Source organism: Aphis gossypii, chromosome 2 (genome assembly GCF_020184175.1).
Source record: "Aphis gossypii isolate Hap1 chromosome 2, ASM2018417v2, whole genome shotgun sequence".
NCBI classification, from domain to species: domain Eukaryota; kingdom Metazoa; phylum Arthropoda; class Insecta; order Hemiptera; family Aphididae; genus Aphis; species Aphis gossypii.
This window is the reverse complement of record NC_065531.1, coordinates 57,597,901-57,617,804: the sequence shown is the minus strand read 5'-3', so window position 1 is coordinate 57,617,804 and position 19,904 is coordinate 57,597,901. Positions and strand designations below refer to the sequence as shown.

The following is a 19,904-nucleotide window of genomic DNA, read 5'->3' as shown; positions in this document are numbered from 1 at the left end:
CAAAGAGCAAAGATTTTTTTTTTAATGCATTTATATAACCTCTAATATATACTTCAATAATTAGAAAATATAAAATGTTCAGTTTCAATGTTATGAATCAAAATAAAGTAACATATTAGAGTACTATCAGATTTTATATTTTTACTTAAACTGAATTTTATAACAATAATATTATGATACTATAATATGTCAGAAGATTTTATATAGTTAAATAATATTTACATTATTAAATAGATAATAGTTTAAGTTAACATAAGTGAAATAAACAAGTATTCCTTACTAATTAAAGAAATACATGTTATTTACATACAAATACATATAAGTTATACCTTACACCAGTGGTTCTCAATCGGTGTGCTGCGGCACAAAACTGTACCTCGAGATTGTCTAGGTGTGCCGCGAAAAATGTTATTAAATTTCGAAAACAGTATTTTCAGCGAAGTTATTGTGATTGTCAAGTGCGTGAGTGTGCCGTGAAAATTTTTGATGTATAATAATGTGCCGTGAACCAAAAAAGGTTGAGAACCACTGCCTTACACCATAGTAAATAATATAATTAATTTTATAGGTAATAGTTTGTTGATATTTGATTACAATTTACAATGTTGAATTACGACAAAATATACGATAATAAAATTATAATTTGAATAAATCACACCAATATAAAATATGTTTAATATTTATCATACTTTAAATATATTATTTTTACGGATATATAAAACAAAGAGAATAACATATTTTGATGAATCAATTTATTGCAAAAAGTATAACTAATACATTTTTAACAAATATCATTTGATTTTTTTTTTAAACTTATTAACATTAAAATTTTTCAACCTATTTATTGTGTTTAATAATTATATTCATATTACTATATAAACTATTTCTTATATAAATATGGTTGAATATATCTTCATATGTGAGGTTTATGTTTTTCACTGGATTCAATATACTTCATTTTATTTTTAAGTATTATATTATGATGATAATTGCTTCACTATGTATGGACCAATAACTAAATGTGATTTTTTATCCATCGCAAAAGATTGATGACTGAAAGGTATTTTATCGATGTAAAGTGTGCTCTTAATGTTTGGTAAATTGTTCAGTAACCATTTAATGTCCTGAAATAAATAAATATACATATACAATTATAATAAATACAATATTATAACACGAGTTAGCTTATTAACAAAACAAAAAAAAACATGCAATATACAGTTCATCGCATACGAAGAGATAATAATATATGCCATCTTTATTATTATGACGACAATTTTTTAAATTATTAATATACTTCAAACTGAATATTAAAGGATTTAATAATTATTGCCCGAAAAAAACCCTTACTCGTAATTTTCGATAAAATAATATTATACTGTATGTCATGTATTTTTATGTTATTTGATCATTATATTTGTTTACCTGAGGAGGTACAAGGTTATCCCGTTTTGAATACAAAATTATAGCTGGGGCTGTAATTTTTTTTATATCATACTCTGGAACTTGTTTAGAATGGTAATGCCGCATGTTTCCAATTGGTCCGTAGTCATAATTAGTAAAACGACCTATATGGAAATAACAATAAAATAAACTGTAATTCTTTACTTAAATTATAATATTTTATGTTGGTATTACAAAATTAAAGTTATATAAGCAAATTGTTGCTACTATCACTACTATTTAGTATTTACCTGATAGCATTAATTGAAAATAGTGTTTAACCGTTTTCAATGATGTTGGCTGTGGATAAGTTGTAAACACATCTATAACTGGTTCCTAGACAAAGACAAACATTTATTTTTAGAATAAAAAGGAAAAGTTTATTTGAAATATTAATATTTGTAAAAATCTGTTGGTAAATTATTCTCATAATACGAGGTATTGTATTATGATACGTACTATATGAAGAGGATTATACATTCCTTGTATTACGTTCATTGATTGAATGCAAAAGAATCCAAACAATTTAGTTTTACATAATTGTCCAACTGCAATGTTATCTGGATCACTATTAAGTGATATGTAACGAAATTTGAAATCAGTTTTCTAAAAAAAAAAACAAACACTAATTATTGTACAGTGTATACTACATTGATAAATGTTTAAAATGTTTAAATACTATTTAAATTATGAAATTTTATCGACAGCAAAAATACAAATCATATCACATTTTTATCTTGTGTTATTTTCAATATTTTCCAACTGTATTTAGATTAATAATTAAATGTCAAAAAAAAATATAAATAATATTATCTACTTAAAAAAAAAAAAAAAAATGCAGTCACATTAGAGAAGATCTCGATATTTTATGTAATTGGACTTGGTAAAATTGAAATTATAGAATGGAAAGTAATTGCAAAATAATGTACATACTATTTTGTAGGGTATGTATTTTTTTTGTGCGTAATTGTAACATGATTGTTAAGTAAATAAAAATAACCACAAATAAGATTAAACAGTTTTTTTTTTTAAATAATTACTAAGAATGTCCGAATAGCTGTTCTAATGAAGAAGTACGGTGCACCCTTGTATGAAGATCCCATTCTACTAGCTGGCGCCATCAGAATCAAATTTCGAACTTTTTTATTGTACTCTGGTTTTTCAGCTAATGTAATTAGAGGTATTGTTCCTCCAAGAGAAACACCTCCAACGTCAACTTTTGAATACCCAGTCACAGATATTACTAGGTCAATGGCAGCTGGTAAATCATAAATAGCTAATTCATGAAAGCTAAAACCAATAAATCAATCAATATATTATGTCACATGATCAGTGGCTAGTGGAGCACGCTATGGGAGTAACCCTTAATTAAGTTTCCTCAACAGAATAAAAAAAAAAAATTGCATAAATAATATATATATATTTATATAGGTAAGTATAAAATTGAAATGAAAAAGAATATTATTTTTTTAATTTTCAAATAGTATGGAAATCGATAAAACATATATGTTTGTTTAACTTTTATTTTATTTTGGTTATTGACTACTTTATTACACCGATTTGAATTTTTAAATTTTAATAACCAATATTAGTAAATTTATTATAATATGGTATAAATTAATTATAAGACCATATTATCAATCAATATTGTCTAATACAAATTGGAAACCAAAGGAATTATATTAGGTAAATTTTATTTAAAAAAATTAAGAAAAATGTATTTTTAATTTTTTAATTAAAACTCATGTAGATAATATTATATATTATCAATTTATTTTAAATTATTTGTAAGTTATAAATAAATCAAATATAAAACAAATAATCCTCCCAATAAAAAAATCGTATCTAAAGAATTGGGTTTAATTAATAAGTACCTATGTAACATTTTCATTCGTTAAAAATTATGAAGATTTTAGTTTTGTAAATGAGTTCTTTTTTAGATTTTCAGTATTTTTGAAATATAACAACTTTAATAGTAAAAATGATAGAACTTGTACTGTACTATAAATCTGTTAAAAATATGAGTATTTTTGTTGAGTATAATATTATGTTATCACAGGGCAAATAATTCTAAATTCAGCATAAGTCAACATAAGCGTTGAATATATTAATAGTAGTTTGATTATGTTAATTTTAAACAAAGAAAATTATAATATGATTATGCCAATTACATTTCCTATAGTATGCAATTCAATATAATCATAAAACTAAGTACACAATACATTTTACTTTTATCTCACCTGTAATCCCAATTTAAGCTACTTAATTTAGGTACTATTCCAGTTCTTGGATCCTTAATCTTTTTTGACATACCGGTAACTCGATAATTGAAAAGCCAAACGTCAAATCCTGCATCTGATAGTAGATAGCCTATACAATAAACGTTACCATTTATACAGGAATTAAAATTTGTAATACATATGTACCTAAACAAAATTTGATGGTAAAATACTAAAATGGATTTGTTAAAATAGTTTAAAGTTTTAATTTTAAACTTTTGAAATTAACATTTGAATATAATTTTTTAGCTTTTATGTTTGTTTAAATTTTTTACTAGTTAATATAATTGTATAATAAATGTTTGAAAGGACAATATATTTAAACTAAGAGATTTGATATTTTTGATATCGAATGATTTTTATTTAAAATCCAAACACATTGTAAAAACAAAACATTCTTCGTTGTTTAAAATTAAAATACATTTTACCATCGTGTTTTAGAGACAAAAACAATACTATACACCCTCCCCTAAATAAGAAAATTATAATAATTAATAGATTACTTACCGAGTGATTTGTTATGTGATACATAAACAATAGAAGTGGCGAACATACCGGATAACAAGATGACGGGTTTACCGATTGTTCTATTACCATATTTACTATATGGTATACGTTCCATACCTAACATAAAATGGTCTTCTGTTTGGTATTCATACATCTTCAGTGGGTATCCACTGGCTTTGATTTTTTCCCACTTTAAACATAAAAATAAGTGTTGAATTAGTTGTATTTAATTTTTACACCATGAAAAAATTTTACACCATAGAATATTTTAAATTTAAGCAAATTTTTTAGGATCTATATGTAAATATTCTTTAAAATATTTTTAGTAATTTTTAAAATAAATTAAATACATTAGGTCCAAAAAGTGGTATAATTATTGGCTATTGGCTAAATTCCATATAATATTTATTAGGTATATACTATCAACAGGTAGTAAAAATGTACTTACTGTTTCTTTAGATGATACGAAGTATTGGGTACTACTATATAAAATAGTTACCCAAAAGTATATGTTGTAAATATTCATATTTTTTTAAAATTAATTCGAGAATTCTTAAAATATAAAATATAAAAATGAAGTAGTAATACTAATTTCAACACATACTATTAGTATGTTAAAAATAATTATTGTGATGTTTAAAGTTTGAATAAAAATATATTAAAGTTGAGAATTGAAAGAATAAAATAAATTTGTTACTCTTAAGTATACATTCTCAATGATACCCTCAAGGGCATTAGTATAATATTTAATTACAAATTTATTAAGTACCGTGAAGTAATAAAAATATGAGTTTTACATTAACGATTATTATTATTATTTTTAATATTACAAACTTAGCGAGTTTATTTTATATAAATATATATTATACATTATTAAATAATCTATCGGCTTTTACATTATTTGGTGGACATAAGCGTATAACTATAACGAATAAATTTATACTCTGTAGACAAAAAAAAAAAAAATAAATTAAAATACATTGATTAAAAAACTGAAATTTGTTGAAAACTTACTAACTTTTTTTTAAATAAAAGCTAATAATTGTTAAGTTTGATTTATATCCATGTAAAATTTACAGTAATGTTATTAAAATTGGTAAATTGTAATTGATACTGGTATTAATTTAATGATTTTAAAGTTTAAATCCAGTGCCTATATAAAAAATAAATAAAGAAAAGATATTAATTTATGAATAGTTATGATTGAAAATCTTTATAAAAAATACTCAAAGTGAATTATGAAAAGGTTACCAAGCTTATAGTTGGCATTTGGACAAAATAGTATTAATTTTATTAGTAAATTATAGAGTGCTTGTAATAGTATGATTACGGTATGAATATTTAAATTTTAAAATACAAAATAATCATAGCTATAATTTATATACATACAATAATTTATTTGCAATAATAAAAAAACAAAATTAAAAATCACATAAATACAATTAATCTTGTACAATTCACATTGATTTCACCTTATTAATATATTAATTGATTTCTAATTACTTATTACGTTATTCTTAAAATCTGAATTTTAAATACTATTAACAGTGTATGAAAAAATAATCAATATTTTACACATAATTACCAGCAGAAATTAGAATATTCGATGACAAAATATATAACATAGTTGATGACGTTTTTTTTGTGTAATACAAGTCTTACTTGTAGGAATTCTTTGAACTGATTTTAAAATTTATGTTTGGAAGTATTTTAGGTAATAAATCATATTATTTATTGTTAAATAATATAATAATTTTAGTTTTATTTTTTAAAAACAAAAACGCTGTCCTAGCGTGGAAGAATATTATAAATGTTGTTTCTACTTTTTAGCCTGAACGTGGAGTTATATCAACAAAACATTGGTAACATAAGAACTTGATATAATTATTTTGATTTTTTTCTTAACTTTGTATTAGTGTTGTTTTATTATGTATGCTAGATAAAGAATACATAATTAAAATGAGAACGAACAATTGACTGATATAAAGTTTTTAATACCGATTTCTATCTAAAATGCGCATATGTGAATATTGAGAAGCAAAAATTTCTAATTTTGGAGATGCTTTATTCATAATAAAATATATAATATGGTCGTTAAAAGAAAGTTTCATATTAAACCTTTTTTCGAAGTCATGTACTCTGGTTAATCTTTATAAATTAATATTTTCCAAAGAATAATCAAACTGAGTAGGCTTTGTTTTCAATGAAAAGGTAATCATCAAACATATTTTTAATTTTAAATATAAACCATTACTTTGACACCATCTATAAATATTATTTAAAGTGAACTGCAATTTAATATCACCAACTGCGCTTAAATATTTTTGCATCGTCTGCAACCATAAAATTTGAAATAACTTTTGAGATATTGTTTGCAAACAACGATATTTGATTTATAGAAGTTAATTACTATATATATAAACATATATACATCTTTTAAAAAAATACGATTTTATCGAATAATGTTATTTCTAATGGTTTTAATTTATTAATTATTGTGATAGCTGGAATTTATCATATTATTTAAAATTAGTATATATATTATAATAGAGTAATAACTAATAGCTTATACAAATATTGGATGTATTTAATAATGAAATGGTTATATTTTGACAAAAATTAAATAAATTTTTATATGTGCTCGATATTAATGGTATGTTTTTTTATTAATTTATTTGACAGTTATATTTTGTTGATTTTATTGAAAATTGATCTCTCTGTTAAAAAAAAAAAAAATGAAGTAGGTATTATTTTATCTTTTATATAATATTATTTATATAGAAACAAAAAAATAATAATAATCATAATAATAACTGAATACTCATATATTTACAAGTCTTTATTATTTAAAAATGTAGTGTAGGTATAATATTTTATTTTTCACGTATATTGTTTTTAATAATTTAAATAGTATATATTAAATTTTAAGAAGCAAAAGTTAACCCTTGGTTTACGCGTGAAAAACCCCTAAGGGGTATAAGTGTGAGTTTATCAAGAGTCTTGAATCTCAGGGAGTTGGCGATCGAAAATCCTTGATACATAATAAATATCTAATACTAAATAATAAATATAAGGAATCATACCCTTTTAAAAGAATGTATCAACTATGATTGGCATATGACAAATGTATTAAATATTTTAACATTTTTTTTTCAAACTGCGTTTCATTGTAATTCCGCATCGAGAATAATAATATGTCTTACTCATTATCCATGTATAAGTAATTTACAATAAATAATAAATTATTATAATATAAAATAATAAAAGTATTTTAATAACTAAAAATGACAAATTTATAAGAAAAGTATTATTTTACTATTATAATTAGAGATAAAATATAGATAATGAAAAAAAAGCAAAATATGCATTTTTATTTTTTTAATATTTTAAATTCTATCATACATCAAATAATTTATTCATACAATTTAGTTAAAAATAATATAATTAAATTTTTTATCGTAAGTTTTGAAAGTTTGTTCTAACTTCTTAGTATTTACTTATTATAAATTATAGGTAGTAATAATGTAGTATACATAGTTTTTAGATGTTAATTTTATTTTGTTAATTTAATTAACATTTTAAAAGTAATTATATTATGTAAGTTTATGCAAACATAGTAAATTCAATTATAATCTGTGTAATCTGTTCCTTTAATATCGTTAGTTATAACTAATAACTAATAAGTATATTAAATTATAACTTATAATAAAAAAGAGAAGAAGATAATATTTTATCATTAAAATTAGAAAATATATTTAAATAATAAAAATAGTATTATGAAAATATTATGGCGCGATGTTTTTATAGGTATTTCAATTACCTATTTACATTAGAATCACGGGTTAATCATTAGATTCAGTTAGTAATAGTTTTTTATTTTTCTGTACTCAATTAAGTTTGAAATTGTAATTAAAAAATAATTATTTAGTTTTAATTTGAAAATATTTAAAGCACCAATTTTGACTTTTCCTAAAACTTTGTAATAATACATAAATAATTACAATACTTTGTTACATTTTGTTGGTCTTATGACTATTATTGTTTAAACAATAGTATGATAATATTATGATAAATAAATGTCATTTATTAAATATATCTCACTGCCAAAATTTACAGATTAATACTGTGAAAAGTTTATATCTGCACCTTTATAAATGCAGGTGTACTGTCATATTATTTGATAAATATGTCTGTCAGTCGTTAAAATCATCTTTGAATGTAGGTATTACTCGCCTGAAATCCTTTATTAAATATATTAATATTAGCATAAAAACCAAATTCAAAGTTCATAGTAACTCATCTCGAGGTTAAATTAGATATTGCGCAATAATATGTATAATAGTACAAAATTCAGTAAATATTAAATAGTTAAAGTTTTATTGACATCATATTATCTTTATTTCTAAGTAATATGATATTCCGTCAAATTCATTTATTTAGTACGGTAACTGAAATAAATATAATCGTTATTTTCAAACAATATATTATTATTAAATTCAACTGTCGACGTTATTAGTTTGTATATATTTTTATATACATTAGAATATAATATAAAAAGACATACAAAAGAGACTGAACTGGAATAACTAAATGTTTAATACGGGATTATGGAATTAGTATATCCATTAAAAAAAAAAAACCAGGACGGAACTAGTATATCCTTGAATTCAATTTTAGATTCTAAACGAACTGAGGAATGTATTGATTTTACAATGATGTGTGTGTGTTTTTTTTAGTATCTGTGTACACTAACTAGTCGAAATAATGCTTCAATTTAAAACTACAGGGATGGTCTCTGATTGCAAAGTGAATATCATTGATACATTATAGAGATCAAAAGTAAGAAGTTTCCAGTAAAAATTCTTAAATAAATTTAAATTCATACGTAAAAAATTGCTTTTTTGTACAATTTCATTATTTTTATGTAGTGTAATAGAGAAAATACTATACAATAATAGGGTCTAGGGAAATCATCTTTTTTGATTACCACCTACGGTAGCATAATAAATAGTTATTGTAAATTACACTGAAAAAGACTATTTATAGGATTATCAACAAAATATTTTAATAGGATACCATATAGCACAAAAGTATGTATTATTTGAATTAAAACAATTATTCTCTACGCTCTTCTATCTCCTACTAAAATTATATTTGGAAAATAGAACAATTTAAAATAAAATTTGAGTCCGCATATTTATGAGTTCCCCTGCAATTCTCGTCAGACCCTTTCTTAAAAACAAACGTAAATATAATAAATATTCCAAGACCTCCTCTTTTAACCTAATTTAAACATACAAAAACAACGGTTCCTAAAATTTTTTGGTTTAATTATCTCCAAAAATAAGAAATATAATCACGTCTCTCTTGAATAAATTAAATATAATTTGTTATACTATATTAGCACCTATAGTTTATATAGGTACAATATAAATATTTATACATTGTGTCTCAATTTTTAAGTGCAAGCGCCTCTCAAAAAAGGCATGTCTCAGAGTTTAGAAACCGCTACACTAAACCTTTTATTTCTACATAAATATTTTTTCCAACCAATTTGGTCTTATGGTATTGCCCATTGGAGTTACACCAAGCCCTTAAACATCAGAACAATCTGATTCTCCAAGCAAAATATCTTTGTACAGTCGATAAAGCTCCTTGATTTGTCACATACAGGCTTATTACAAAGATAAATCCACAAAAATATTAGTTTTTTAAAATACTCTTTACTCACAAATTTTATACCAAAATTCAACATTACTCCAAACAGTTTTGTATTTCATCATTCAAAGTTATATCAAAGCAATATAGTATAAAGATTTATTTAGTGCTATTATTCTAAAATTAACCTAACCTATATATAAATATAGTTTTCAATAAATCATTTTCAGGCAGACCTGATTTGGACTCTCATTTCACGCTTCAGAATATTTTAAGTGAATTAAAAACAAAATACACAATACAAAATATTATTGATTAAAAAAAAAAAAAAATGAATATCATTGGGTATAAATTACACTGTAAAATGTACACGTTATTATAATGTTTTAAGCATCGTACAAACTGAACTATATTATACAAAATTTATATTCAGTGAATAATAAAATTAAGAGTCACTATATGAATATAAATACAAAAATGAATAATTAATTTTAAATTTTAAAATTGTAATACATTTAATTTTCTTCCAGCAAATGTTTAACTATTAAAAGGTTAATAGGTCTGGCATATGGACTTATAGCAAACCCCATGTGACTGAATTTCTTCACCATTGTGACATTCTTAACATTAGGCAGTCGATCCACTAACCATTTTACGTCCTGAAAACACATAATACATGTAAATAAAATAATAATAATATTTAATATTTGTACAGTTTACGGTTTTGTTTAATAATTTTTATCTAAATAGATTTTATTATCTTCTTCATTGATTTTTCAACAAAGTACAGTTTTTATATTCTAGCTATATTTTAATAAAATGGTGATTTAATACCAAGTTTTTTTTAAATATGATTGGATTTTTGTTTAGTATTCATATATATACATTTTAAATGAGTTTCTTTCTGACAGATTATCTCAAAAACTACTGAACCATTTTCAAAAAAAATATTATATCGATAGATTTTTTGAGACTCACAATAATGTTTTTAACTTGATTTTGAAACCCTACAAAGAAAAGTACCGACCTTAATAAAAAGCGAATTTTATTTCCCGAAGAATTGAGTCATAGATGATACGATGGAACTAGTGGCTAACGCTGACTCCGAAGTATGGGCATTGCAGCATTGGACATGTTCATTTATCATAATGCGTTATAGTTCTATTTAGTTTATAATTAATAAATAATAAACACGTTTTTATTTATTTATAAATAAAAATAAATAAAACTACCATACACTCGTCACGTAAATCATATAAATCATTTACGAAACGCAACTTAAGCGATATCAAAGTGTTGTATAGCTTGTGTATACAGCTATCGCATGCACTGTCAATAAATATTAAATGTTACGGTCAAAATAAACACAAATAAGTATAACAGATAATAATTTCATCTGTTTAGATGGAATTTTGGTCATACATCATGATTTTTTTAAATATGTAATATATTAGTGATGCCAAAATAATTTTTGTATTTTTACTAATTATATTCTTAAGCATGTGGAACACGCTGAACTAGTATGCTTGGAGAATTTGCAACTTGATGGATCAATGCATATCGTTAGTTATTTATATTACGTGGTAGTATGGTACATATTTTATACTCATTGGGAGTAGCGTATAAGTATATAATATATTATTATTTGATATACGTGTCAAACAAGAATAATACAAAAATAATATTTCATAATTTTATGTATTAAAATAATACTATTGTGCTAAAACGAAATGTGAAAAATAATGTCAACTTGCGTTTTATGTGTAATTTAATCAAAGATAGGTTACACCCAATATATTATTTGAGAAAAATGTTATACTATCTATATAATATTTTATGAAAAAGTGTTGTATACACGTTTAACAGTTATTAAATTTTAAAATTATTTTAATATTCATACCTTGGGTGGAGCAATGATATCATGCTTTGATTGATAAACATATGTTGCTGCTGTCACTTTAGATAAATCATAATCAGGTGGAGTACTGGAGTTATAATGCTGCATATTTCCAATTTTTCCATAATCATACTTTCGGAAGTAATCTGAAAAGTTTATGGTAATTAAATTAATTATATATCATTTGTAGATTTCTGGTAGTATTTATCATTTATACGATTAACAATTAATACAAAATAGTTAATTTGTGAATAAGTACTCATCATACAGCACTCATGTGTGATTTAACTACCACAAATAACGACAAGTGAATGTGCAGTTATAGTGTAAATGGAATTTTTATAAAAAAAAAAATAAATATTAACTTTTTAAATTAAAAAAATAAAACAATGGAACGTCAATTATCTTTAGTAATTAGGATCGAAAAAGGTGTGGATAATTAAAAAAATACTAGAAATATACAACTACCTAATATGAATTTATAAAGTTGTACATAATTAAAAAGATTTTGATATTCATACAAATTGAGTGGTTTTTTTTTTTTGGATTTTAATTTATATTTTTTATGATCAATAATTAAAAAAAAACTTAATTATAAGCTGACGTACCTGTAAAATATGTTTGAAATTATACTGATTGTTTATATTATTTTACATAAAAACAAATGTATTGTGCTTACCTTGGAGGACAAGTTGGTAATAGTGAGTCATAACTTTAACAGATGTTGGCTGAGGATATGTTCTCAGGATTTCAATTGTGTTCTAAGAAAAACAAATATTTTTAAAGTAATTAAGGATGAGGTGTAATGAATATATGAATATTAATAAATAAGTATTGCGATGATACAACCCGTATGTAGGAAAGTTATATTTAATACAAGTAACTGTGTAAAAGGTTTTAAATTACAATTATAATAATTATAAAATAATACGATATCACTAGATTAAATGTAAAATTGTATTATTTTACATTTCGCAAATAAAATCTATTAAATACACGTCTTAATGTAAATAAATATATTATTAAATTATTAATTATAATTATTTAAGTAATGAAATTTAGACGTGTTAATCCATTTTTTTTTCGTCTAAATTAATAATATCATGAGCTACATACGTAATTAATTGGTAAAAGATTGCCTTGTACTTGAGTCATTATATAAAGACAAAATAATTTCATGTACTTCTTTTCTTTACATTGACGTCCTAGCCATTGATCGTCTGGATGTTTCATCTTAGGTATATATCCTCTACCTCTTAAAGGTCTCTAAGAATAAAAATTTGAATAATTTTTTAATTGAATTCATATGCAATTACAAACATATTTACATAAATAACTATATAAATATAAACAATAAATGTATAAAAAACGTAAAAAATAATTAAAATTATAAAATGATTTCATTGATTCCAAAGTACGAAAAACGTACTAATGTTAAAGATATCTTGTTTTTTTCTTGAAATATTATTATTTTGAATACTCCAGGTAATATTTTTGCTATGAAAATGTCTAAACATAAATTATTTACACCGAATACGTTTTAATTAATAGTACTTACATGGAATAAATAGGGAAATATCTTTAAGATGATAAGCCTTCGGTCGTAGTACTTCATTCTTGCTGTTGGCACTATCAACACTAATTTGTCAATCTTTTTGTTATATTCTGGCCTTTCGGCTAGCGCAATTAGGCATATAGTAGCTCCGAAAGAATAACCACCCATGTGTAGTGTAGAATATCCAGTTTTGTTTAAGATAAAATCAATTCCAGCTGTTGTATCATATATTCCCAATTCATCGAAGCTTGAATATTCAATTTTTAATTATAGTTTTACCATTATGTTGAATATAATAAATAAATTGTAAATTAAATTATTTTATTTATTTCTCTAATTGGATTATAATGAAAAACTTTTTTTGGACTCAAAATCTTAAACGTTTTGGATACGAATTGTGAGGTGACAAAAATGGTAAACTAATTGGTGATTTGTAGTGTCCTATTAAATTTTCCTTCTCCCTATGCGCTCGTGCTTTTATATTTTAAACTTGAGAACTTCCAAATTTTTATACTAATAAATACATTTTTGAAGATTTTATAACGTGCTTTATAGGAACGTAATGTATTTACTCTCAGAGTCATTATGTAATAATCTATATTTTGTATTGTGTTATTGTAGATTCATATGATATATTTTAGGAGCTGTTTATGCAATGTAAATTGTTTCAGAAAGAATAATCTATAGTAACTATAATATATAATAATATATGTTGATCTTACCTAAAATCCCATGACATATTTCTCAATGGAGTTACCAGACCGGTTCTTGGATTCTTGATATATTTGGAAATGCCAGCAAGGCGAAAATTGAGAAGCCAAACGTCAAAACCAGCATCAGATAATATGAAACCTTTGTCCGATAAATATTAAAATTAGTATGAATTACAGCCAACACTATTATTTTATAATATGTATTTATATGTATTTCAATGTTTTTTTAAATTCTTTATATTGATGGTTAGGTTTAAAAATGCATCGCTATTCGCTACTCTTAAAAATATATTTATTTATCTTACTGTTGTATTTTGTTAATTTGTGCGAATTATCATAACATTGAATATTATGTAATATTATATTAGTGTATTAACAATTTTAATCAAGTTAATTTATTCTTAGTGACTTGGGTAATGACAATCCTCTATTAACTTGGTTCAGATCTTTTATTACAGACAGGATTGGTAGGTAAATTTTCATGATACTAGGTCTATATGTTTATTCTATGTCCTCTGATGTATCTCTAAACGGACATATCTCACTTCTTTTGTTACAGTTTACAGTAATATTATCAATCAAATCCTTGAACATATCAAATTGTATGCTTTTGCTGAGAATTTAATAAATGTCATACTTATTTTAATTCCTCGTAATTGTCAACTTCTGAAAGATGATATTAACAATCTATGGTATGGTGTAAAACTACTAGCTTAATTTAAACGTATCCAAATATAAAGTCATGATGTTTCTCAATCCCAATCTACCATAATATTTAAATAAAAAATCTCTAATAGGTTAGGTTAGGTACTCGTACTGTAAAACGTTTGGTCAACGAATACATAAGTGATCTTCACTCGGATTTTTCCCGTACTTTATATATCCATATCAAATAAATTCATTGAAAAACATAAAAAAAAAAAAATGGTTTGGCTTTTAAATAATTTAATTTTAATTAACTATTACAAAAATTATTAATTTTGTTTTCTAGTTTACTACTATCATAAAATAAATATGACATTTTTATTCAAAATTATAAATTTTTTTTTTTTTTTAGTTGTATGTACGAAAAATACATGGTTTTCAATTTGAAAATTATTTACCGATTTATTTTATAATTAACTAAGGTAGAATGATTGTCAAGGTTTAACATAGATCAAATTTTGTATGAATAAATTAACAGGAAATATCATAAACGTTACATTATAATACATCAATGGATGATATTATAATACTAATATTCATAATATGCTTTTAATACTGTTCAGCGTAATAAAAATATTCTTGACACAGTCAATTGATGCATTAATAATACGGTATTTCGACCTTTTGTTTTATATTCTAGTTATTATTTATTATTAAATATTCTTTATAAAACAAAAATGTAATTAAAATACACTTACTGAGAGATATATTGTTAAGTGTGTAATACATTGACGTTCCGTACAAGCCGTGCAATAGAATAATAGGCTTGCCAATCGTTTTATTTCCATTTTTACTATATGGTATTCGTTCCAAACCTACCATGTAATGGTCTTTAGTTTCCACTTCATACGTTTCTACCGGATATCCATTACTAATTATTTGATCTGCCTTCAAGTTAAAAATATTATCATTAAAAAAAAAAAAAAGAAAGAACTGAAATACAGAAAATATTTTCAGTTTTTACACATAAACATAAGTTGAAATTCAATCACATAAAAAATAGTAAATACTATTTTTATTATATACATATTTTAAAATGTTATAAATAAACAAAAAAAAAAAATAAAATGAACAGGTACTAAATATCTTAAATATCATTCTGGTTGTAAGTTAGGTTACCTATGTTAAATTCTTCTATTAGTGTTTATCTATATCAAAAAATTAAATAATACATTTTTTATTTAATTTTTTCGAAATAGAATTTTGGATAGTGAGTACATTATTTACTGTAAAAATTAAAAATATTTTTTTTTTGATGTTAAGTTTTTACGTATACTCAAGATAAAAAGAAAATGTTATTTTCATTTTTCTTAATTATTAGAGATTTATAAATTTAATACTTTAAAATATTTTGAAAGTTGAATAATTAGCATAAGTTTTCAAATATTTATGTATGATTTAAAGTAGGTGGTTGAGTGTGTATACAGACAAGATTGTACTCATATACATATTTTCAAAGAATAGATAACAATCACAATGTGACGGACGGACCTTCTGTGAAATCTATTTATTATATTGTTAATGTTAGTTACTCATTAGTTATACATTTTTTAAATAAATAATTATTTTGGTTTGATTGATTTGTTATTAGTAACTCTATGCGTATTATATAAGCAAATAATTTATAAAAACAAATAAATATCATCATTAAAGATAAATTAAAAAAAATATATATTATACTTACGGTCGAGAAAGCAGAAACATAATGTTGCTGTACACTTATTAAAATACTAAAAGCAAAAGCTTGTACATAAAATGTTTTATATAAGTACATTTTCGATGCAATATACAAAATTACAGCTTTAGAATTACTGAAATACGTACGGATATATATATCGTTCGATGAAAATATTAAAAGAATATTTTTAAGTTGATAATTGTTTAGTGAATGACATGAAAATATTCATGTTCATTCAAAATAAGTGAATACACATAGGTACATCAGATTCTTAAGCTTAAACGACAACTCATCTTAGACTGTAAAAAAATAAATAAATTACAACATTAATAATGTCCACATCACTTAAATGGTGAATATTTATATGCTGCAATCTCGAAAATTCAAGGTAGGCAATGAATAATATTTGATTTAGCGATAGTTAAAATGATTGTCATATAATACATTGTTATAAGTTAATAAACCATTTTATATTGTTGCTGTAAACAAAAATATAATACCAAACATAATCATTTGTTAATTCGATATCAAATTGTGTAATAATTGACATCTAGATATCATATAATATTATAATATGTATTTGGTAGCCTATATATTATGTTTTTAAATCAAAGAATTAAAAAATATTTGAAATATGTATTTATAAATTATTTATTATACATAATAACCTATCAAATAAGTTAAAAGATTAATTGTTAATTACTTTATAAATTAATATTAATATGCATATTTGATTTTTTTTTTAAACCTATATATATATTGCTCAGGTGCATAAATAGAGCCTAAACAGTAAACAGCCAATTAATCTATTTTAATAATAAAATAATTAAATATTTTTCTGATTTAAAAAGTTTGTGAATTAAATTTATTTACAAATATTAACAATAATATTACATTTTTTACTCTATGATATTTATTTAGTATTTATATTATGGTTATATACTTATTTTATGATATGCGCATAGCATACATAGAAATACAGCAATAGTAATAATTGCCTAGGAAATTAAAGAACGTAAATTCGCTATAATTTCCTATTTGTAATTCTAAAATTATTTTTAAATATGTATTCTTAAAGTCCATTATGGTACCACTCATTAAAAGCATCATCGAGCCGTGGAGCTTGAAGGTAGGTATGTTATGTAAAATGTTTTCCAAAATATTTACATGTATTGTAGAGATTTTATATCTCCATGGCGTTTACTTGTGAAATTAATATATAATTACACTAATTATGGAAACTATAGTGCGTGTTATGCTATAGTTTTGTTTCAATAGATGAGTTTTATAATTTTATTTATTTAACATATTATCTAATATACCTATATTAAGTACATCCTACTGTACTATATGGCTGTATAAGTATATCATTGAGTTAACATACTTTGATAGGATATAATATATGTTATTAATAGTATTAATTTGAATCGAAATTTGAAAAATTTTGTTGCATCCGTTACTACAGTAAAAAATATTTGAATTTTATTAATATTATTATGTAACATAACCTTGAACCTTTTACATTATTATAACTACATATTCACATATTCTCATTATTTTGATCTATCTATATAAAAATAGTTGAGTATGATAAATATATGGAAATTATAAAAAAATATTGTTTAATTTTTATGGTAAAGAAAAAAATACGCTATTATACTATATTTTTATTAATTATAAATAAATTTAAAATAATTATTTTCTAAAATTAATTGAATTTGAAATTCTTGATGATCTTTGGTTGAAATTGATTTACGGCAGGTAATCTTTAATTATTTTTAAAGAACTAATAAATCTTACATATCTATTTATAGCTATAATTACACAAACTATGTTAAATACTCCACACAAAACTACAAAAGTCGAATTTATTTAAATCCATCATCATTTAAGTTCTATTTTAAAATTAGTTATGGACTTTAAATAATCATAGTTTTCTATGTCTTATATATTCAAACTGCTGAAATTTCAATAGGTGCCTATACTATCTATAATTATTATGATTGGTGAGTGAGATGTGTCAATTAAAGTGTATTAATTTTTTTATTAATAGCTATACAAAATCAGAGATCTAAGTTGGGTACTCATATATATTTTCAGCTTTAATATTCAGCAAACACTGTAGTGCAAAAATACTATATTTTAATACGGTAGAGTCGAGTAACTGGTGTAATGTATTTTGAAGTAGTTCGCAGAATATGAGGTGAAGTCATAGTCTGAGCGGAGAGCTGCACATCACCATCAGACGCAAATTAGCAATTTCCGGAATTAAAGAGAGTTTTGATAAATTTTTCATCGAAGAGATCACTTTACGACTACTATCTTTGTCATATATGGAGAAACCTATATTAGGTACGAATAGTATTACACCCTGACTCCTTTCATAATAACCTAAATAGGGCAAAGACGGAGCACAACCATCTTTTCATAAATTATACAACAAATTTCCTTTCCATTTTAATATTGCATCTTGATGATGCTATTTCGCTTACCTATAAATAAATATGAACGGTGGTCGTATATAAATTGATTTATATTAAATTTAAAATGATGTGAGAGACCCAGTCGAGTCGTTGGCTTATAATAATTGGGTATTTTTTTCACTAAAAATAAAATAAAAAATAAAAATGGACTACAATTTGTATTTAGAATTTATTTATAAGTTTTATAAATCAAACAGATAGACATATAATTATAAAACACTATGAATAAATGTAGGTAAATACTTTAAGTTTTAATTATTTACTAGCTATTCTAGCTATTATTTGATAATATCTCTGTAAATCGTCTCAAAATCAATCACGATCTTTTTTCCAATATATATCTTGTATAATATTATATGATTAATTAAAATGTATGTATTAATATTAACGCACTATACGGAGTACGGATAATATCCATTGATAAATTATTCTATAGTTATGTATTTTGATGCATAAATTCGTTAAAATATTAAGTTTCACTTTATTTAATTGTAAAAGTTTAACAACAAGAATTTTAATTTTATTAGTATATACCGTTCGTTGATGAAGATAAATTATAGTTTAATTATCATACATTCTATATTTGTTTTACAATATCGTTAAACAATACAGAGAAACATTATTATTGTTAAAATAAATTTAAGTAATTATAATAATATAACATAACTTTTATTAAACAAAACATTGTATTCTTAAATTATTAAACAAATACGTAATATGTACAATAATTTTTACTGTTCGTGATAGTAATAATAATTAATGATCTGTAACTAATCGAACATTATAAGTAATGTTTTTTCCATCGATTATGTATAGTGTTGGTATATAAACATTTTATACACCGTGTTAGATTTTAACCTTCTATTTATTGAATGGTTACTAAATAAGTTTATTCATATGAACTAATATAATTATTTTACTATAGGTACTAAATTGGAAAAAATATTTATATGCAGATGAATCGTTGTTTTTTAATGGATTGTTTA

The 19,904-nt window shown here is 23.1% G+C and overlaps 2 protein-coding genes across 2 annotated transcripts; both read right to left on the bottom strand.

Annotated features, from left to right (window-relative positions):
- Positions 1–914: 914 nt before the first annotated feature.
- LOC114125084 (gastric triacylglycerol lipase-like) lies at positions 915–4,826 on the bottom strand. Its single transcript, XM_027988578.2, has 8 exons — positions 4,678–4,826; positions 4,230–4,419; positions 3,684–3,813; positions 2,484–2,733; positions 1,903–2,049; positions 1,695–1,779; positions 1,426–1,568; positions 915–1,124 (listed from the first exon to the last, which is right to left on the bottom strand). Exons 1-8 carry the CDS (start codon positions 4,753–4,755, stop codon positions 978–980), a joined length of 1,170 nt encoding a protein of 389 aa, XP_027844379.1. The 5' UTR covers positions 4,756–4,826; the 3' UTR covers positions 915–977.
- Positions 4,827–10,283: 5,457 nt separating this feature from the next.
- LOC114125088 (gastric triacylglycerol lipase-like) lies at positions 10,284–16,678 on the bottom strand. Its single transcript, XM_027988582.2, has 8 exons — positions 16,442–16,678; positions 15,456–15,645; positions 14,062–14,191; positions 13,343–13,586; positions 12,901–13,050; positions 12,464–12,545; positions 11,788–11,930; positions 10,284–10,546 (listed from the first exon to the last, which is right to left on the bottom strand). The coding sequence occupies exons 1-8, from the start codon at positions 16,529–16,531 to the stop codon at positions 10,403–10,405; spliced, it is 1,173 nt and encodes a 390-aa protein (XP_027844383.2). The 5' UTR covers positions 16,532–16,678; the 3' UTR covers positions 10,284–10,402.
- Between the last annotated feature and the right edge of the window lie 3,226 nt (positions 16,679–19,904).